The sequence below is a fragment of the Chionomys nivalis genome, chromosome 12 (assembly GCF_950005125.1).
Source record: "Chionomys nivalis chromosome 12, mChiNiv1.1, whole genome shotgun sequence".
Taxonomy (NCBI): domain Eukaryota; kingdom Metazoa; phylum Chordata; class Mammalia; order Rodentia; family Cricetidae; genus Chionomys; species Chionomys nivalis.
Genome location: NC_080097.1, coordinates 43,105,877 through 43,123,585, shown reverse-complemented (window position 1 = coordinate 43,123,585; position 17,709 = coordinate 43,105,877). Strand labels below are relative to the sequence as shown.

The following is a 17,709-nucleotide window of genomic DNA, read 5'->3' as shown; positions in this document are numbered from 1 at the left end:
AGCTGATTAAGCACTCTTGTCTCTGACCTATACCTTCAAATCCCCTCTCCAAACCAAGTTTTCATCAATCCCAATCGTGACTGACGTGGTCAAACAGCACACAGCAACACACAAGACGAGACTTGCGTCCATGCCCTCCCACTGCCTGACGACTCTTGCTGGCAGGCTCAGTTGGAGGTGAAGCGAATTGAAACAATGTTGCTCAGCCAAGAGTCAGTTCCGGGCTGGTGCTGAGGAGTATCAAATTTGCAATGTCAGAACTCATTACCTCCCACCTCCAGTGCTGGAAAAGGAATTGAGTTTGTCTTCCTTGGGGTGAAAGACCGGCTGAAAGGGGCAGAAAAGCTCTGGGAAGAAGACAAGCAGACTGAGAAACGGTCATCGTGTCCACACAATCACACTGTTTATTGCTGCGCTGTTGTGAAGACGCCATGCAAATGCCAAAGTGCATTACTGCCCAGACCCTTGAATGGCAAGAATCTCAGAGCACAGACCCACTCCACCGAGATCTGCTCCCACACCAGCACCCGTGTACCCTGACATACACACACAGCTTGTACACACAGGAGTGCATGATGTTCTTCCGAGCAGCAGACAAGTCCTCCCCCGCTGGGAGGAATTCGGGAGAGGTAGAGGTCATTGAGTTTCCTCCTCTTTCATGTCACCTCCTGGCAACCTGTGCCCAGCTTCGAGAGGCGGCATGGGCAGGAAAAGGAAGCAAAAGGGGCTCTGGCTTGCTCCTCCTTGCCCAGGAGCGAAGCCAACAACTGCAGGCCTGTTGTGAGGTAATGCCTGGTGCCGCCCGTGTGTTCTTGCAGGTTGAGACAGATTCCAGCTGGGCGGGGTGGCAGCTCCAGCCATGGAGGACACACGAAGAACAATAGCAGAGCTATCTGCTTTGTGTCTCAGTCCTTCCTCACTAGGCCTCAGGGGTCTGGAGTTGGGGTGCCCTATCCTATATGTACCTCGAGTGCCTGTGCTCCTCCAGGAATGCATTTCACTGGGATCCCTGGGTCCTGGGCAGGATTTGGAGGACAAGGCTCACCACCCCTGGTCAATAACCTCTCTACCCAGGTGTTGTGGACTTGCTAAGACGGGTTCAGAAGGCGCCAGAGAGGAACCAGCTGGAGCTGGAGCCTGGCACCTAGCTCCCAGGCCCTCGCCTGCCCCAGCTGCAGCTGCGCCAAGGCTCTTGTTAGCAGCTGCCCCCGCCTGGGCGCGGAGCACGCTTTGGGCATCTGCCATGAGGCAGTTGGGATTTTGCAACAGTCTCCAGGAGGGCAGAGCTGGAAGAGGGGGCTTCCCCTCGATCCCCTCCTCTGTCTCCTTCACTGTTGTTCACACTATGGAAGCCATGAAGAAACCTACCGAGTCCTCAGCAGCTTCCATGATACCTAATGTGACAGACAGGGCTCTTGGCCCCTGTTTCTCCAGACTGGATGCCTAGCAAGCCTCAAAGGCAACAGTTCATTTCCCTTGCCCCTAGAGTTGTCTCATGTTGTGGCCCTGGTCACAGTATAGCAGGGATAGTCACACAACACATGCAGGGCAGGGTCTCGATGCTCGCTGGCCAGCCTCCAGGTGCTCCAAGAAGGCCCCAAGAATACTACTGCCTTAGAAGCCAGCTTTTTTGCCGCGCGCCACCACCCTGAAACCTCAGCTCACGTGGTCAAGAGGTGAGGTCTCCTGTAGCTGAAGTCCCCAGTCTGGAGGACAGAGCGGCAGCATGGCCAGGCAGGAAGCCGCCCATGGGCAGAAGTACAGACAGGAGTCTTCCCCCGCCCATCACGCTCCTGGCTCAGACTTGCCCTTCCGGGGGAGGAGAGAAGTTCAGGTAAGGACCATGTGGGGGAAACTTGACAAATGCAATGGCGGCCAGCTCCTTGCAGAATTCCTCAAGTACTACCACGCCTTGGAGTAGGGTCTGATGGTCCAGACTGAGGAGACACAGTGGGGGGGGGGCGTGGCATAGCGGGGAGTCAGCAGGTGTGCACATGGCATGACAGCCCATGTCCACAAGTCTTGACCCAGGAGCCTCCTCAGTGCTGCCGTCCTAACCCTGGACACCCACTTCCCTTGTTCACTTACTGTTCTCCGGGAATCTGGCCCATCAGTTGCTTGCGCACCAGGAGCAGTTTGCCTGGAAACTGGGGTACCCTCTGAATTCTCTGCATCAAGTCCCCTATCACCTAGAGTCCAGAAAGAACAAAGATGAGAACTACCATGTCCCACAGCTGCCCCTGGCTCTACCATTCCACAGGAGCTGAGAGAGGGATTGGGAAGCCTGTGCTTTTCCTGGCACGGGTACGGGTGCCTACTTCTCCATTCCCACCCCTAGCCCTGCTCCGTCCCTCCCGTTGCACCCCCATCCTTACCCTGACAAGCACAGAGAACAGACTCCTGCAGCCAGGGGCCAGGCTGATGTAGGGATCCAGGAGATACTCATGGATATGGGGGTGGGGGAACAGGGCAAGCCGGGACAGGACTGAGGTCACTTGTAGGTTCAGGCTGTATGGCTGTAGGGAACAAGATGGACAACACCAGTGTTGGCAACGGGTGGCAAGCATTTTTGCACTCCCCAAGCAAGGCGCCTGGCTGGTGTGAATGTGTGCGGGGGTGGGAGGCTCACGTGATGTGTGTATGTCATGGATTCCCTGGGGCTGAGGGCCAGAGCATGTTAGGGCGTGTGGGGAACAGGCGAGACAGGGCTTCCCGCCTGGGGAAAGGTAAAGGCCTGTGGAGCCGAGGAACCAAACAGGGGTCCACCCTGGTCACCGACCCCACCTCTCCTGAAAGACTCAAGGCTCAGCTTGGAGCTCTCCTAGGCACAGTCTTTGGGCTACCTGATCCAAAATCCGGGTCATGCGATCAAAGAGCACTTGGAGGAAGTGGCCCTCAAAGAAAGGCCTTTCAGGTTCATGAGAGTCCAGGGGCGCTGGGCCCAGGGGCCAGCCCCAGGGAGCTACACGGGAGCTGCACTCCTGGAACTGAAGCAGCGAAGAGGAAGAGTTGAAGGAGTCAGCCCAGAAGGGCCTAGCTGAGGAACTCCATAAAAACCGTGTGGAACTGGGACGTATCAGGGTATCAAAGGGCCAGGAGAGGAGGGGGCCATGGGCCCTTCACTTACCAGGCCGTAGGCATCGTGCACATACGTGTCGTATCCGTTCTCCTCCAGGAAGGCTGACGTCTTGGCTTCCTCAGGGACCAGGCAAAGGAAGCTAAGAGACAGGGGCCTAGGTGTGGAGGCGCCTCCCCCAGCTCCCCCACACTCTGCTGTTCACCAGACCCCAAGGACAGGATAAAATTCAGGTGACTCCAATGTCCTAACCTCCTCCCCACCTGTTGACGATTTCTGTCACTGCTGTTTTGCCATCTGAATTGGTGGCAGGAGCTGGGGGAGGCTTTGTGGAGGGCTGAAGTCCAGAGTCAAGGAAGCCGTCGGTGAAGTAGGGGTCTTCTTCCAGATCTCTGCAGACAGGGAGACTGGCATGTACCAACGAACAGATGGATGAGGGGCGTGTATGGCTGTGTGTGTTGAGTCCTGGGTGGGCGCCCTGCCTCCCTCTCTGTTCCACTTACAGGGTGTCCTCATAGCTCTCAGGCTCCGGCGAGCCCCGGGCCACATACAGGCGGCCCTCAAGGTTTTGCAGGACCAGACTTCGGATGACTCGCTCATGAGGCTTCTGGAGCAGCTCTTCAAATAGCCGCAAAGTGGCAATGCTGATCTAGAGTGAGAGAGGGCAGCAGGGGACCTCTCTCTCTCTCTCTCTCTCTCTCTCTCTCTCTCTGTGCTGAGTTTTTCTGTATAGCCCTGGCTATCCTGGAACTCGGTCTGTAGACCAGGCTGGCCTCAGAGATCCCCCTCCCTCTTGCCTCCCAAGTGCCAGGATGCACCTTTAGGCACGTGCCACCACTGCTGGCTCCTCCTGGCTTCTCAGTGCCTGAGAACCAAAACCCTCTAAGGTAGGGGGTCACCTCCCTTGTTGGTCAGGGGCTAGAGGAAGTATTCCATTCCTTATTTGATGTGCCCTCTCAGGCAGACCCATGGGCTTCTCTGTGCCTCCATTTCCGTATTAGAAAAAAAAAAAGGGGGGGAACACTACTTCAGAATGCTCAAGTTTCCAAAAAGCTGAATGAATAGAAAAGCAGTTTGGAAAATATATAGAAAATCATGACAGAGACAGCACAGCTGTCAATCACATGTTGCCACTGGTTTGACTTGAGGCCTGAGGCTGAGCTACCTGGGCCAGCTGAAAAAGCAGGAGGAACCCCCCTGGAAGCCCAGTGATACTTGTGGAGCAAGTTGAGATGAAGGCCCTTCCGCCTTACCTCGTCAGACAGATGGTCACAGTGCATGATGAGGTGTGTGCCCAGAGTATGGGGGCTGTCCTCTGTGGCTGCGGGCTGCTGCTCAGTGCCCAAGAGGAAGGTCATGGCCTCCTGCAGCAGCTTAGGGGAGCGCACCTGTCGCAGCAAGGCTGTCAATAGGGCCGTGGAGGTCAAGATGGTCTGCTCGGACCTGTGGGGAGGGGGGGAGCAGAGGGTCAGAGGGTCCCGTTCTCCTTCCATTGTTGCCTGACATATCTCTAGCTATCTCCCCATCTCTCATGAGGTCCTAGAGTTAGAGGCGGGAGGCTGTGCTCCACCCCATGGGGCGTAGAGCCCAGTGCCTGTGAGACCCGGCCAGTAATAACAGGTAGTCTCTGGCCTTTGTTATGGGAAGAGACACAGACCAGAGCCATGGACAAGGGACTGGACAGACACTTACACATGCAGGAGCTGGGGCTGCAGGGTCTCTACAAACAGCTTCTTGGCCACAGCCTTCGCCAAGGCATCCGCAACCACCTAGGATCAAAAAAAAAAAAAAAACAAAACAAAACAAAACACGTCTTCTACATTCACACTCCCTCCCATTCATTCCTAAAAAAATCATGGTGTCCTCTCACAGCCCCAGTTATGTCAGAGGGGCCTTGCTAACCAGGCCCAAGCTGGCATCTGGCCACAAGTCACCACGTATCAGCTCTATTCCATCCCTGAGACGAGATACCCAGGGGAGCTAGGACAGAGCCCTGGTCACACCTGCCCCTGCTCACCGTGTGCGCCTCTGTGATAAGGTGGTCGCAGTAATCAAACCAGCCCAGGAAGGCAGCCAGAGCCTCCTTGCCAGGGAAAGAGGCCTCATCAGATGGGGCACTGGGTAACCTGTGAAAGGGAAGCAGGAGCTTGGAGGATGAGCACTAAGTTTCCAGGCCTTCCTGAAAGACGTCCGGGAGCTGGAATCCCCTCTATCTAGAACCTCTGTGATGCTGAGATTGCAGAAGTGAGGCTTCTGGGAGGCTGGGAAGGGCCCTGGGGACTAGCTCTCCCGCCCAGGAGAAGGTAGCAAGCAAGGCTGCCTATTGTTATATTTTTGGTTGTAAGCCTAGCCTTTAACGGCTGAGCCATCGCTCCAGCCCAAGGCTGCCTATCCTATGTACTACGCTCCTGAAGGTATCTCCCCGGCTCCCCAGGTCAGGCACCCACCTCCAGCTGATGCCCTCTAACGCGGCAATGTCTGCCGGGTCAAGGAAGGCAGGCATGGACCGGTACAGCTGGCAGAGGTGCTCAGCTATCACCACACAACAGGAGGTGCTTTGTGTCAGGTAGGTGGCGGCTGCTGGCGAGGCCACGCTTACCAGCAGCAATACATTCTCCCGGGCCTTCAGGGCCACCCGACTCTTCTAGGGGATGGGGAGATGATGTCTGAGACAAGAGTTCTCTTCACCCCTCCCTACCCCTGCCATCTCTGCAGCCAGACCTTGCTCTTGCACAGCCCGAGCAGGGAGGTGATGAGATTGCTCTCCCCAGGCCCGTTTTCTGGCCCCTCAGTCTCTGTAGGCAGGTGGCTGCTCAAGGCCAGGACACCACAGTGCTCACTATCTGGTCCAGGATCCCTGCCGGGAGCAGCACTGTGGGGACAGTCCTTGTCCCTGCAGCCAGCTGTGTCTTTAGATGGAGCTGTAGGTTCTCTGGAAGTCTTCTTGCTTATCATGTTTTTACCCTGCAGAGAAGGGTAGGGTGAGGTCAAGGCCAGAGTGCTTCCCTGGGAGTACAGGGTGAGAGGAGAGTGTGGCGGAGCGTGGAGCAACAGAGCGCGCCAGTATTCTTGAAAGGCAGAAGGAGGAAGATCCCAGGGTCAAGGCTGGCCTGGCTACACAGTCTGCTGTGTGTCTTGCCAGGCACTGTAGTACATTCTGTAATTCCAGAACTTGGGAGGCTGAAGCGGGAGGATTGTAAAATTGGGCCAAACCTGGGATATATAGAGAAAGAGCCTGTCTCAAAAAAAAAAAAAAAAAAAAAAAAAGCCGATTCATTGAGTAAAGGCATTTGCTACAAGAGGCTTAGAGACCTGAGTATAATCCCCAGAGTCCCTGTAAAAGTAGAACTGACTCCACAGTTTCACTCTGACCTAAACACGGGCACGCACACGTAAAGAAAGTTAAGAGCTGGAGATACCGCTCAGTTGGCATGGTACTTGCTTAGAACATGTGAAGGCCTAGGTTCTATCCTCACCACCCCATAAACTGGACATAGTGGTACATGCCTATAACAATATAGTGAGATAGAGGAGGGGGGTTCAGAAGTTCAAGGTCATCCTTGACCACACAGTAAATCTGAAGCCAGCTTGGGCTATATGAGACCTCCCCCCCCCCCAAAAAAAAAATTCAAAAACCAACAAAAAAATGCAGAGCAGATAAAAAAAAAAAAAAAAAAGCCTCATCCTTGAGTGCTTATGGGCACCACCCTCTTCTGCCTCCTCAGCAGGGTCAAGAGGGCTCACCTATGCACCATACCCTGGTCCCCACAAAAACACTTACTTCAAGAATATACGCCAGCAGCTCTGGATCCTGCTGGATCTTAGAGCAGAGGACAGTGGTGAACTGGACTTGTTCCTTTTCTGTGAGGGATCCAGGGACTGCCCCACCAAGTCGGAGAAGTTTCTAAAAGAGGAACAGCGCAGAAACCCGGAAGAGTGGGGTGCTGGGAAAAGGAGGCCCTAGGCCCAGACACCCCATGTCTTCTTGGTCCTCACCTGCACAGGCCTGTGCACGCTCAGATAGTGCAGCAGCGGGTGCTGCACCTGGCTCAGGACCTTGCTGAAGAACTGGAACACCTGCTGTCGCATGCCTGGGGGGTACTGAGACAGAGCGTCCTGTCAGAGGTCAGGCGACGGCTCAGAGGCCTTCTTCTCAGGGAGGCCTCTTCTGCACAGTGTGTAAAGCAGCTCTTCCCTTGCCCCACCAACCCCCTTTCCAGAATTCGTGCCTTTCATGACGGGGCCGTTCCTGAACACAGTGCAGCTACTGGTTTTGTATGTATGGGTTCAATCAACCTCACATTAAAAATATTCAAAACATGTACAGACCCTTTTCTTATTACCTGATTATTGTAGCATCAGGAGTTTCGTAGTACTTAGATTTAATAATTATAAGCAATCTAGCGATGATTTAAAGGCATAGAAGCTTATGTAAGTTATCTACACCCACCCCTAGGTATCCATATGAGATTGGTTCTGGGAAATACTTATTTTCTAGCAACCTATCCATCATCTCTATCCCTCTCTCTTTCTTTCTGAACCCTATTTAAAATTCTATTTTATTTATTCACTTAGTTATGTGTGTGCACTCACACACGTGTGCCACACTGCACACGTGGAGGTCAAAGGACAACTGGCAACTCTCTCCTACCATGTGGACCCCAACAACTGAATTCAAGTCGTTAGGCTTGGCAGCAACTGCCTTAACCCATTGGGCCATCTTGCTGGTCCTCAGATCCCATTTTATATAAAGGACTTGAACAGTCACAGATTTGGGATCAGAGAGGAGGGGTAGCAGGATCTGGAGACCAACCTCTGGAATAACAAGGGCTCCCTGTATGTGACTGTCTCATCCCTCAATTCCCAGCACCCAGCACCTAGAATAGAGTCCAGAAAATAGCAGGTTCCTCTCTGCTGAGTGACAGGCTGGGCCACTCCAAGTAACAGTCACAGTAATGGTCCCATCAAGGCAGAGAAGCACAGATAGAAAATCAGGGAATAAGGGTTTGCCTGGGGTAGAAATTTCCAGATGCCCCAGGAGCATGCCCACCTCCGCTTTGCCCAGAGTGCACAGGGTCTCCAGGATCTTGTGCTGTAGCAAGTATTCCAGACAGGGTCCGGCCTCACCAGAGGATACCTGCTGCCTCTCTTCATACACCAGGATGTCCAGCATCTGCTTCAATCGCCAGGGAATATCTGTTTTCTTGGCTGGGGTGTTTTCATCTAATCGAGATTCAAGACACAAGGGTAGGTAACATGAAGAGCACTAGACCCTCTCATGTCAAGCCCAGAGGAAGTCACGCCTGAGGTGGGCTGAGGGCCACCAGGAAAATGGAAGTTTACAGCTGATACTTGCACATTTAAAAAAGACAAAAGTAGCCGGGCGGTGGTGGCGCACGCCTTTAATCCCAGCACTTGGGAGGCAGAGGCAGGCGGATCTCTGTGAGTTCGAGACCAGCCTGGTCTACAAGAGCTAGTTCCAGGACAGGCTCCAAAACCACAGAGAAACCCTGTCTCGAAAAACCAAAAAAAAAAAAAAAAAAAAAAAAAAAGACAAAAGTAGCCGGGCGGTGGTGGCGCACGCCTTTAATCCCAGCAGAGGCAGGCGGATCTCTGTGCGTTCGAGGCCAGCCTGGACTACAAGAGCTAGTTCCAGGACAGGAACCAAAAGCTACGGAGAAACCCTGTCTCGAAAATTAAAAAAAAAAAAAAAAAAAAGACAAAAGTGGTAGGCGACAAGGTCCAGGATACAGCCTGCTGGCTGAGTGTGTGCTTGCCCAAGTGTGTAGCAACATTCCCTACCAAAGTGAGAACAGGGACCCCTCATGGGCCCAGAGGAGGACATGGGTCAATAGGAGATGTTTTGAGAGCTGTCTATCCATTCCAGGCTTAAGTGAGCCGCTATGGAGTCTGTCCTGAGACTGTCCAGGCTATATTTTAGCAGCTTCCTTCCTAGCATCTCCTAAGGCCTGCTCTTGTTCCGTTTCCATGCAGGGCAGTCAGAGGCAAGCACAGACAACCTGTCAGGAATTTGTAGTACCTCAGTAGAGAGAGGTTTCCAACTGGCCCTGGAGCACCCCCTAGCTTTCCTTTAAGGCATAAGCAAGGAGCTTGCCTCACCCCCTCCCTGTAACTCTGGTCTAGAGACAGCTCTGGAAATTAAAGGCCCAAATACACAGAAAGACCCAGGGAACTTGGAAGATTCTTAAGACAGTTTGACGCTGGGTTTGGTGACATGGGTTAGTAATCCCAGCTTCTCATGAGGCTGGTGAGGCATGAGTAGTGAAAATTCAAGCCTTGTCTGGGCTACAGAGTAGTTCAAGGCCAGCCTAGACAACTTAGGGGAGCTCTCATTTCAAACTAAAAAGGCTGAGGGATGTAGCTTAGTGGGGCCCGGGGGTGGGGAGGACTGTCCTGGGTTCAACCAATCCCCAATACAGAGAGAGACATATAAAACATATGATTTAGTCTAAAAGAGTGGCTCCCAACTGGGAAGAGATTCTTTCCCGACCCCGAAACATCTGTCAGTGTCTAGAAACATTCATGGCTGTCACAGTTGAGAGAGAGGTGATAGCAGGACCTAGTGGGGACAGGCTCAACAGATAGTAGTCATTCCCCTTCAACACAGTGCAGTCTCAGCAGCCACTGCGCCAAGACTGAAGGACCCTGCTCTAACAGAATCCTCCAAGTCTCCCCCAAAGTGCTCAAAGGCCATTTTAATTCCTGCACTGGCTCAGGCTGGAAAGAGCCTCTAGGAAAGTCTTAGGCCCAGACATAGTCTGAACTCAGGGAGATGGAAAGCTTGGGATACAGGACTTTGTTACCTGGCAACCAGGCTTATTGACTACAAAGCAGCCAATCAGATTCTGAGCCTCACCAAATCATTATAGTGGGTTAATGCATGAAAGCTTTGGCCCTTTGAGATGTCAGCTAGGAGAAAAGGGAACCAGGCATGTTCTACACCTTCTTTCCTTCTGTACTTCTGGGGGTGGCAAAATCATTTATTGAACATCTTTCTCCTCTCCCCGACTGAACCTCTCTAAGACAAAGTCTCACGTATCCCAGGGTGACCTTGAACTTCTGATCCTCTTGCTCCCATCTCCTAAGCACTTGACTACAGGCATGTACCATCACCTGGCTTATGCACTGAGGACTGAGCATGGGTCTCTGCAAATGCCAGGCAACCATTCTATCAACTAAGCTACACGCAGGTCCTTTAGTCAACAGTACTAGTGACAAGCACTTGGGACTGAAAGCCTGGGGACTGTGCCCAGCTAAACTACAGCAAGTGGAACCACCTTTATTCAAGCAGGTGGATCAGTTAGGTCCCCAACCTTCTTGTCCCTACTCGTTACTCAGGCAACTCCGCTCCCAAAAGTCAGAGTGAGACCAACAATTTAACCATGAAGACGGGTGATGGCTGGGGTTCTTGGTCTTGCCCCCATCCGTCTCCCTGGCTCAGCCCAGAGATGTCCTGTGATCCAGCACCTGACGTCACCTTCCCAAGACACCTGTGGTCACTCTCTGCCCCCTCTCTCCAGCTCCCTCCTTGGGTCCCAGGCTGGGGAGCAGCAGGCTTACCTGTGCTCTCGATATAGTAGTGTGTGATGCCCTTCCAGTGCTCCACGAAGGCCTGCAGCAGGTCAATGCTGGGCTCCCGCTGCAGAGAGAGGAGACATGGTCTCAGTTGGAGTGCAACCATGAGCCGGTTGGCACCAGCACTTGAGGGAACAGAGGCCCACGTGCCTGTTCAGAGCCCAGTGGGGTGACTTCTAGGTTCCCGATTTTCCAAAGGGAAGAGCGACTCATCTCTCCAAGACACAACATCGTAGCCTCCCCAGAGGACTCTCTCTCCCACATGTCCCCATCCCACAGGCTCTGTCCCCAAGAAGTTAACATGCTGAAGGAGGAATAGACACAGATTTCTGCACAATCCAAAAGCCACACAAGCTACAACAGAGAGACTGCCAACAATACAGTGGCACCCGAGGAGACGATAAGAATGATACACAGGGGAAACGCTTCCGGGCTCTGCCGGAGTCTAGGAGAGCCATGTTCAAGGCCATGGCAGGCTCTATTCAGTGACATGGTTAACACTTCGATAAAGGAGATGCCTTACTCATAGAGTGCTTCCATCTTTTATCCCAGGCCACAGTCTGCACCCTTAACTCGTGCCTACCTGTTCCCATCAACCTGGTGGCTTCAGACCCTGCTCTCTGCAAGTCCTCGACTCCCCCTTCCCAAAAGCATCCTCTCCCTCCAGGCGCTCTAGCTGAAACTGGCCTTGAACTGAGAGTGACCAATGGCCCTGAAAACACATCCTCTTTCCTTGTACAGTGAATGTTCCTACAGGCAGAGAACAGGCGGCAGTGGGTTTCCCAGTCCTGATGGACACATCCACAACATGATCCTACACCTAAGGCTCAGGGAACACTGAAGACGAGGGAGTGGAAAGATTGTAAGAACTAGAGGACCAGACATCCTGTCTGATGCAAGATAGTGTCTTTTACATGACAGAGAAGTTGCACCCATGAAATCTCAACAATAGGGTCACCTAATCAAGACTTGAACAATGACAACATCAGCTGGCATGCCAACATGGATGGGGAAAGTTCAAAAGGCCCCCACCCCTACATGAAGAGCAACAGTTAATGGCTGCTCTGTGTGTGTGTGTGTGTGTGTGTGTGTGTAACAATAATAACTAAAGAAGTCATAAATGTGAGAGGAAGTAGGGACATAGGAAAAGTTGATGGGGGGAGAGTAAGGGGTAGAAATGATTTAAGTACAGTATTTATATGAAATTGGGGAAAAAAAAAGCCAGGTGGTGGTGGTGATGCATGCCTTTAATTCTAGCACTCAGGTGACAGAAACTGGTGGATCTCTGTGAGTTCAAGGCCAGCCTGGTCTACAAAGTGAGTTCTAGGACTGGCTCTATAGCTACTGGAAAACCCTATCTTGACCAAAAATAAATAAATAAATAATATTAAAAAATTAAATATATATATGAAAGAAAAAGAAAAGAAATTCAGAAAAAATTATTTTTTCAAAAAAAGGAAAAAATTGTTAACAAGATAGAATGTATCTCCAGTCCCTACCATGGGTGTTTATTTCCTCTAGGTCTCTGCTTAGGTCACAATGATCTGGGTCCATCATTCCTTTACATCTGTCTAGGTCCTGCGACTCCACAGTGAGGTCAGCGAAGGACTAGGCATCTCCAGAGCAGGGCATCCTCTAGAATCACGTATCTGGTACACATCTTGTGAGAGCCTGCCTGGTGCGAGATGCCACGCTACAGGCCACAAGTCATCTAATGATAACTGAGCCCCCAGTCAACGTGCCGCCACCGAGAAAAGAATATGAAGTCGCTAAACACTCATCTGTGAAGAAGCAGCAGGAGTGGAAAGGGACTTCCACTGAAAAGACGTCACCTCAAGGGCTAGAGATGGCTCAGCGAAGAGCATTTGCAGCTCTTCAAGAGAACATGAGTTTGGTTCCCAGCACCCATGTTAGATGCTTCACAACTCCAACCCCAGCACCAGGGGATCCAACACCCTCTTCTGGCTTCCATAGGAACCCACACACATGTGATATAGCTACACACATATACAAAGTAAAAATAACAGACCTGTTTCTGGGGACAGTTTCAGGACAGGGTTTCTCTGTGTAGTGTTGGCTGTATGGACACTTGCTCTGTAGACCAGGCTGACCTCAGACTCACAGAGGCCTGCCTTTGCCTCCTGAGTGCTGGAATTAAAGGTGTGTGCTGCTGCTGCTGCCACCACCAGGAAAAAATAATAAATCTTAAGAGAGGTCACTAACAGGTTCCTTTCAAGATCCGGTTAAAGAATAAAAACTCCAACTGGATCAAATTTTAGCAGGGCAAGGAAGATGTTCCCAACAGGAAAAAAAAAAGGGCAAAGTATATCAGGACAAAGGGCATACGGAGTATGTGGGTCTAAGGCCAAGTCAAGAAGCCTGTTCAAGTCAGCAAGGTCAGTGCCACCTTCAGAGGAATGTGGTGGGAAGATCTACCTGGCAGTGTCAGGCAAAAGAGGAGACAAAGGCAGGAAGATGGAGATGTTAGCTGGCCAGGGCAAATGGGTGGTGGGGGCAAGATGACACATATGACAAAATCAGACAGAGACTTCGAAGCAAGTCCCACCCACCATGCAGGCAGCAGACTCTTTTTTCAAAGTAGTTGCCGGGTGTGATGGCACTCACTCAGGAGGCAGGCAGGATCTCGGTGAGTTCAAGGCCAGCCTGGTTTACAAAGCAAGTTCCAGGAAAAAATACTAGAATAAATTAGATGCAGGGTCAGTGACTCTTCCAACAAGGCATGACTCAGTCCTTCAAGATGTCCTACCCCAGACAGTAAGATAGCTCATGGTAAAGACCTTGATGCTGAGTCTGAATCCCAGGACCTTTGACCTCCACATGCGTGCTTGTGACAAAACCCCCCAAACACACACATACTAAAGAAACGTAATAACAAGATACCACGTCCACAAGGAGTGACCTGGCTCACAGCCATAGAACACTGTGATTCAGGGTCCGATAGACTATGCACTTCCCAAGGGCCAGGGCTGTGGTTTTTACCAGGCAATCTCAGAGGGGCTTTTTACCAACTCTTAGGAAGCTCCCGAAGACCCTCCTACTTTCTCGTTCTGAATAGTCCTTGGAGCCTTGGCTAGCACCATAATAACCTCACAGTTCCTGTGATAGGGTCTCATCTAGCCTCAGATTTCATCTATGAGTTCCACAATCCTTGTGGCAAACTTCATGAAAAAAAGGCTATTCACATAGTAAGGCAGGACAGCCATCAAAACCTGGTGGACAGAACAGGGCTGAAATCGCTACCTGAATCTACTACCAGATACCAGACCAAAGAAACTACAGGACAATTTCCTCTAAAAAGAGCAGTATTTTTAGAAAGAGCCATGGGGATTTCTATTCTATCTTGTCAAGAGGGAGCAGAAATTAGTACTTTGAATGGGTCATAATGACCCGGTCCCATCTGAAGGAAGACAACAGTGGGTGGAGCTAAAAAGAGGGACTCTTGTGTGTCATAAACCACACTTCCAGGACATGGTCTGTGTGTTCCACAGCGCAGGTCACCTGCCTAAAAGTATGTCCCTCCACTCTGCATCTTCAGATCCTGGTGCCTGAGCCTTCTGCCCTCACAGTGTGAGGACCAAGGAAGCTTAGGCCTGCCCACCCTTCAAACCCTCTTTGTAATGGACCCGAGTCCAGTAGCATGAATTAGCTTATTAGATCCATTTCTAACACGATAGTTGTTTTTATTTGGAACATGAAGGAGAAGAAAGGCTCATTTTGGAAACTCTCCCTCTTGGGGTACCTTAATCCCTGGTCTCAGGGCAGGGCAGGACTGGGGTGCTGGAAAAAGGCAGATTACAGAAGTGTCTCTGTCTCCTCTACCAGTTTTTCTAAGGCTGAGGCTGTCTTTAACAATAATAGTAATAGGTGGTGGTGCACTCCTTTAATCCGAGCACTTGGGAAGCAGAGGCAGGCGGATCTCTGTGAGTTCGAGGCCAGTCCGGTCTACAGAGCAGTTCCAGGGCAACCAGGGCTACACAGAGAAACCCTGTCTCAAACAAATATAGTAATTACAAAAATAGTAATAAATGCTCCGACTGGGAAGAGGGTGCGAGGAAAGAAGGGGAGTCAAACTCAAAATTGTTTCTCCAGAGACAATTTGATAGACTAAACATATCAATTAGTGGGTGTTCTTATACAAAGAGAAATAATAATAACTTTCCAAATAGCTTCTTGCAAAGCTACTGAATGAAATGATACGCACACAGCAGGTAGCCAAGGACCTGCACTCCAAGAAAAAAGGTCCAAACGCAAGCTGAGGGTCATAAAACAAAAACAAAATATTCTTCCTTCGGCTGGCCCTTCCTAACTCAAGGTCAGTTCCCGTTCAGACCGGTGACTCACAGAGGACTGTTTCCGGGATCCCGAGACCACCCACCCCTGCAAGGCTCTCTATCACCTTCCTGAGGACTCGTCACTCCCGTGCCCTGGCTGAGAAAGGGAACTTGGTGCAAGAACTCCTGGTCTCCGGAGTTCTCCAGCACCTTAGAGGGGAAGGGGAAGGCTGTTTTAGTCCCAGGTGAAGAGGAATGGAGGAGAGACAGGAATGAGGAAGGAAGGAAGGCTGCCAGGGGCTGAGGAGGAGGCGAGGGGGAGATCCGGGAGGAATGCGCTGGTGACAAGGGAGCATTTGGGGAGAGAAGAGTTAGAAGGCAAGCAGAAGCTCTCAGGCGCAGGAAACATAACCAGAAGCACTGCGGCGCGCAGGATCAGGGGAGTGGGGCTCAGGGAGCATAACAGGAAGCAGTGCAGAGGCAGGATCAAGGGATCCGGACTCAGCACCAGGGGAGCGTGCGTGGCTCAGGATCAGGAGTGGGGACGCAAGATCGAGGGAGCTGGGCGGTCAGCCTGGAGAGAATCCGGAGCTAGGCGCTCTTGGGCGGCGGGGACTAGGGACACGATCTGGAGACAGAGGCCCCGGAAGCAGTGTCGGGCCCGGGGAGGGGCCCTGCCCAAGGGGCCCGCACCCACCCGGCCCCCGGCCCCCTGCCCGCGCCCTCCCCTCCGGCCCGCCCCGGGCCCGGGCTCACCGCCCCCACGGCCTCCTGCAGCAGTGCCCCGAGCCGGCTCAGCATGATGGCGGCCCGGCCCGGCTCCGGGTGGCGGTGCAGCGGTGGCGGAGGAGGTGGCCCAGCGGGCGGGAGGCGGGACCCGGCCCTGGAACCCCGCCCCTGCCGGAGGCCTGGGGGCGCTCCAAGCACGGGGCTGGCTGGGTCGTAAAGGAGCCCTCGGGGGCGCCCTGGGGAGCTGATGGCTGCCAGTGTCTTGGCCTTTCGACGTCCCTTGGAGTGACACCCAGAGACTTCTAATTTCTCATGCGTCCCCACAGCCATGCCTAATACAGTAGCCCTGGCCACACTTGGCTGAGAAGCTTTTAAATTGTCAGGGACACTCCCGAAGTGAAGACATATGGGGTATGTGTGTGTGGGGAGATTAGATAGCTCTCCCATTGATATTGGTGGTGCGTTTAAATGTAATCAGGATATTGGTTATATTGGGCTAATTTATGGTTAGTACTAATTTCACCTGTTTAGTTCTTTTTTTTTTTTTTTTTTTTTTTGGTTTTTCGAGACAGGGTTTCTCTGTGGTTTTGGAGCCTGTCCTGGAACTAGCTCTTGTAGACCAGGCTGGTCTCGAACTCACAGCGATCCGCCTGCCTCTGCCTCACGAGTGCTGGGATTAAAGGCGTGCGCCACCACCGCCCGGCTGTTTAGTTCTTTTTAAAAAGTAGTTATCGTAAAAGACGTTCCATGAAGTATGCAGTCCGATTGAATTCCAAGCGAATCCAGCTCTTAAAGCCGAGGGAGGGAGAGATTGAAGATGTTTAAAACAAAACAAACACACACACACACACACACACAAAAAAAAAAAAAAAAAAAAAAAACAAGTCCTGGGACTGGAGAGATGGCTCAGGAGTTAAGAGCACTGGCTACTCTTCAGAGGTCCTGAGTTAAATCCCAGCAACCACATGGTGGCCCACAACCACCCGTAATGAGATCTGGTTCCCTCTTCTGGGCTGCAGGGATACCTGCAGGCAGAACACTATACATAATTTAAAAAATCTTAAAAAACAAACAAGGGCAACATAAGGCCCTTGGTTCAATCCCCAGTACCAAATAAATAAGCAAACAAATAAATAAATGCCAGACATGATAATGTAAGCATAATTTTAGCCCTTAGTGAGCTTTAGGATAGCCTGGGCTGCACAGTAAATTCCAGGCCAGTCTTGGAAATCTAGTGAGACCTCAAAAAGAAAATTGGACTTGTAAATTGGGCTTGGTGTCATATGTCTTTGATCCCAATGCTCAAGAGGCAAAGGCAAGCAGATCTCTAAGTTCAAAACCAGTCTGGTCTACATAGCAAGCCAAGGCTACATAGTATGACCCTGACTCAAAAAATAAATAAAAAAATACAAAAATAAAGGAGGGTGTGGTAACTAAGGCACCCAGCATTCAGAAGGCAGACACAGATGGCTCTCAGAGATTTCTAGGCCAGCTGGGTCCACAAAAAGCTTCAGGATAGCCAGGGCTGTTACACATAGCGGGGGTGGGGAGGTGAAGTATAGCTCAGTGGTAAGAGGACTTGGCTAACATGTTGGGGGCCTTGGGTTCAGGCTTCGGCAGCACAATTTAAAAAAAAAACAACGCCTTTAATCCCAGCACTCGGGAGGCAGAGGAAGGCGGATCTCTGGGAGTTCGAGGCCAGCCTGGTCTACAAGAGCTAGTTCTGGGTCAGACACCAAAAGCTACAGAGAAACCCTGCCTCGAAAAACCAAAAAAAAAAAAAACAAAACAAACAAAAAAAAAAGTGGGCTGGAGAGATGGCTCTTCCAGAGGACCTGGATTCAATTCCCAGCACCCACATGGCAGCTCACAGCTGTCTCACTCCACTTCCAAGGGATCTAACACCTTCACACCAATGCACATAAAATTAACCTAAATAAATAAATAAAAAAGTAATGTTGCCAGCAGAGTTTCAGGACAGCCAGGGCCACACAGAGAAACCCCCTCTCAAAAACA

At 51.5% G+C, this 17,709-nt stretch overlaps 1 protein-coding gene across 2 annotated transcripts; it reads right to left on the bottom strand.

The window, feature by feature from the left end:
* Positions 1-387: 387 nt before the first annotated feature.
* Positions 388-15,808, bottom strand: Fhip2b (FHF complex subunit HOOK interacting protein 2B). 2 transcript variants are annotated; one of them, XM_057786589.1, is made up of 17 exons: positions 15,721-15,808; positions 10,658-10,736; positions 8,127-8,299; positions 7,073-7,177; positions 6,858-6,980; positions 5,798-6,040; positions 5,524-5,720; positions 5,094-5,202; positions 4,769-4,845; positions 4,330-4,519; positions 3,580-3,725; positions 3,340-3,468; positions 3,128-3,218; positions 2,844-2,987; positions 2,376-2,516; positions 2,089-2,189; positions 388-1,937 (listed from the first exon to the last, which is right to left on the bottom strand). In XM_057786589.1, the coding sequence occupies exons 1-17, from the start codon at positions 15,763-15,765 to the stop codon at positions 1,799-1,801; spliced, it is 2,232 nt and encodes a 743-aa protein (XP_057642572.1). In that variant the 5' UTR covers positions 15,766-15,808; the 3' UTR covers positions 388-1,798. The 2 variants fall into 2 exon arrangements, with proteins under 2 accessions (XP_057642572.1, XP_057642573.1); XM_057786590.1 differs by lacking the exon at positions 15,721-15,808 and having other exon boundaries at positions 8,204-8,299; positions 10,658-10,735.
* Between the last annotated feature and the right edge of the window lie 1,901 nt (positions 15,809-17,709).

Excerpts from the sequence above, each read along its gene's own strand:
- Fhip2b (XM_057786589.1), bottom strand. The coding sequence starts at position 15,765 with ATGCTGAGCCGGCTCGGGGCACTGCTGCAGGAGGCCGTGGGGGCG. Across the intron at positions 2,517-2,843 it reads TGACCCGGATTTTGGATCAG|CCATACAGCCTGAACCTACA; the intron begins GTAGCCCAAAGA and ends TGTTCCCTACAG. Across the intron at positions 2,190-2,375 it reads TGTTCTCTGTGCTTGTCAGG|GTGATAGGGGACTTGATGCA; the intron begins GTAAGGATGGGG and ends TCTGGACTCTAG.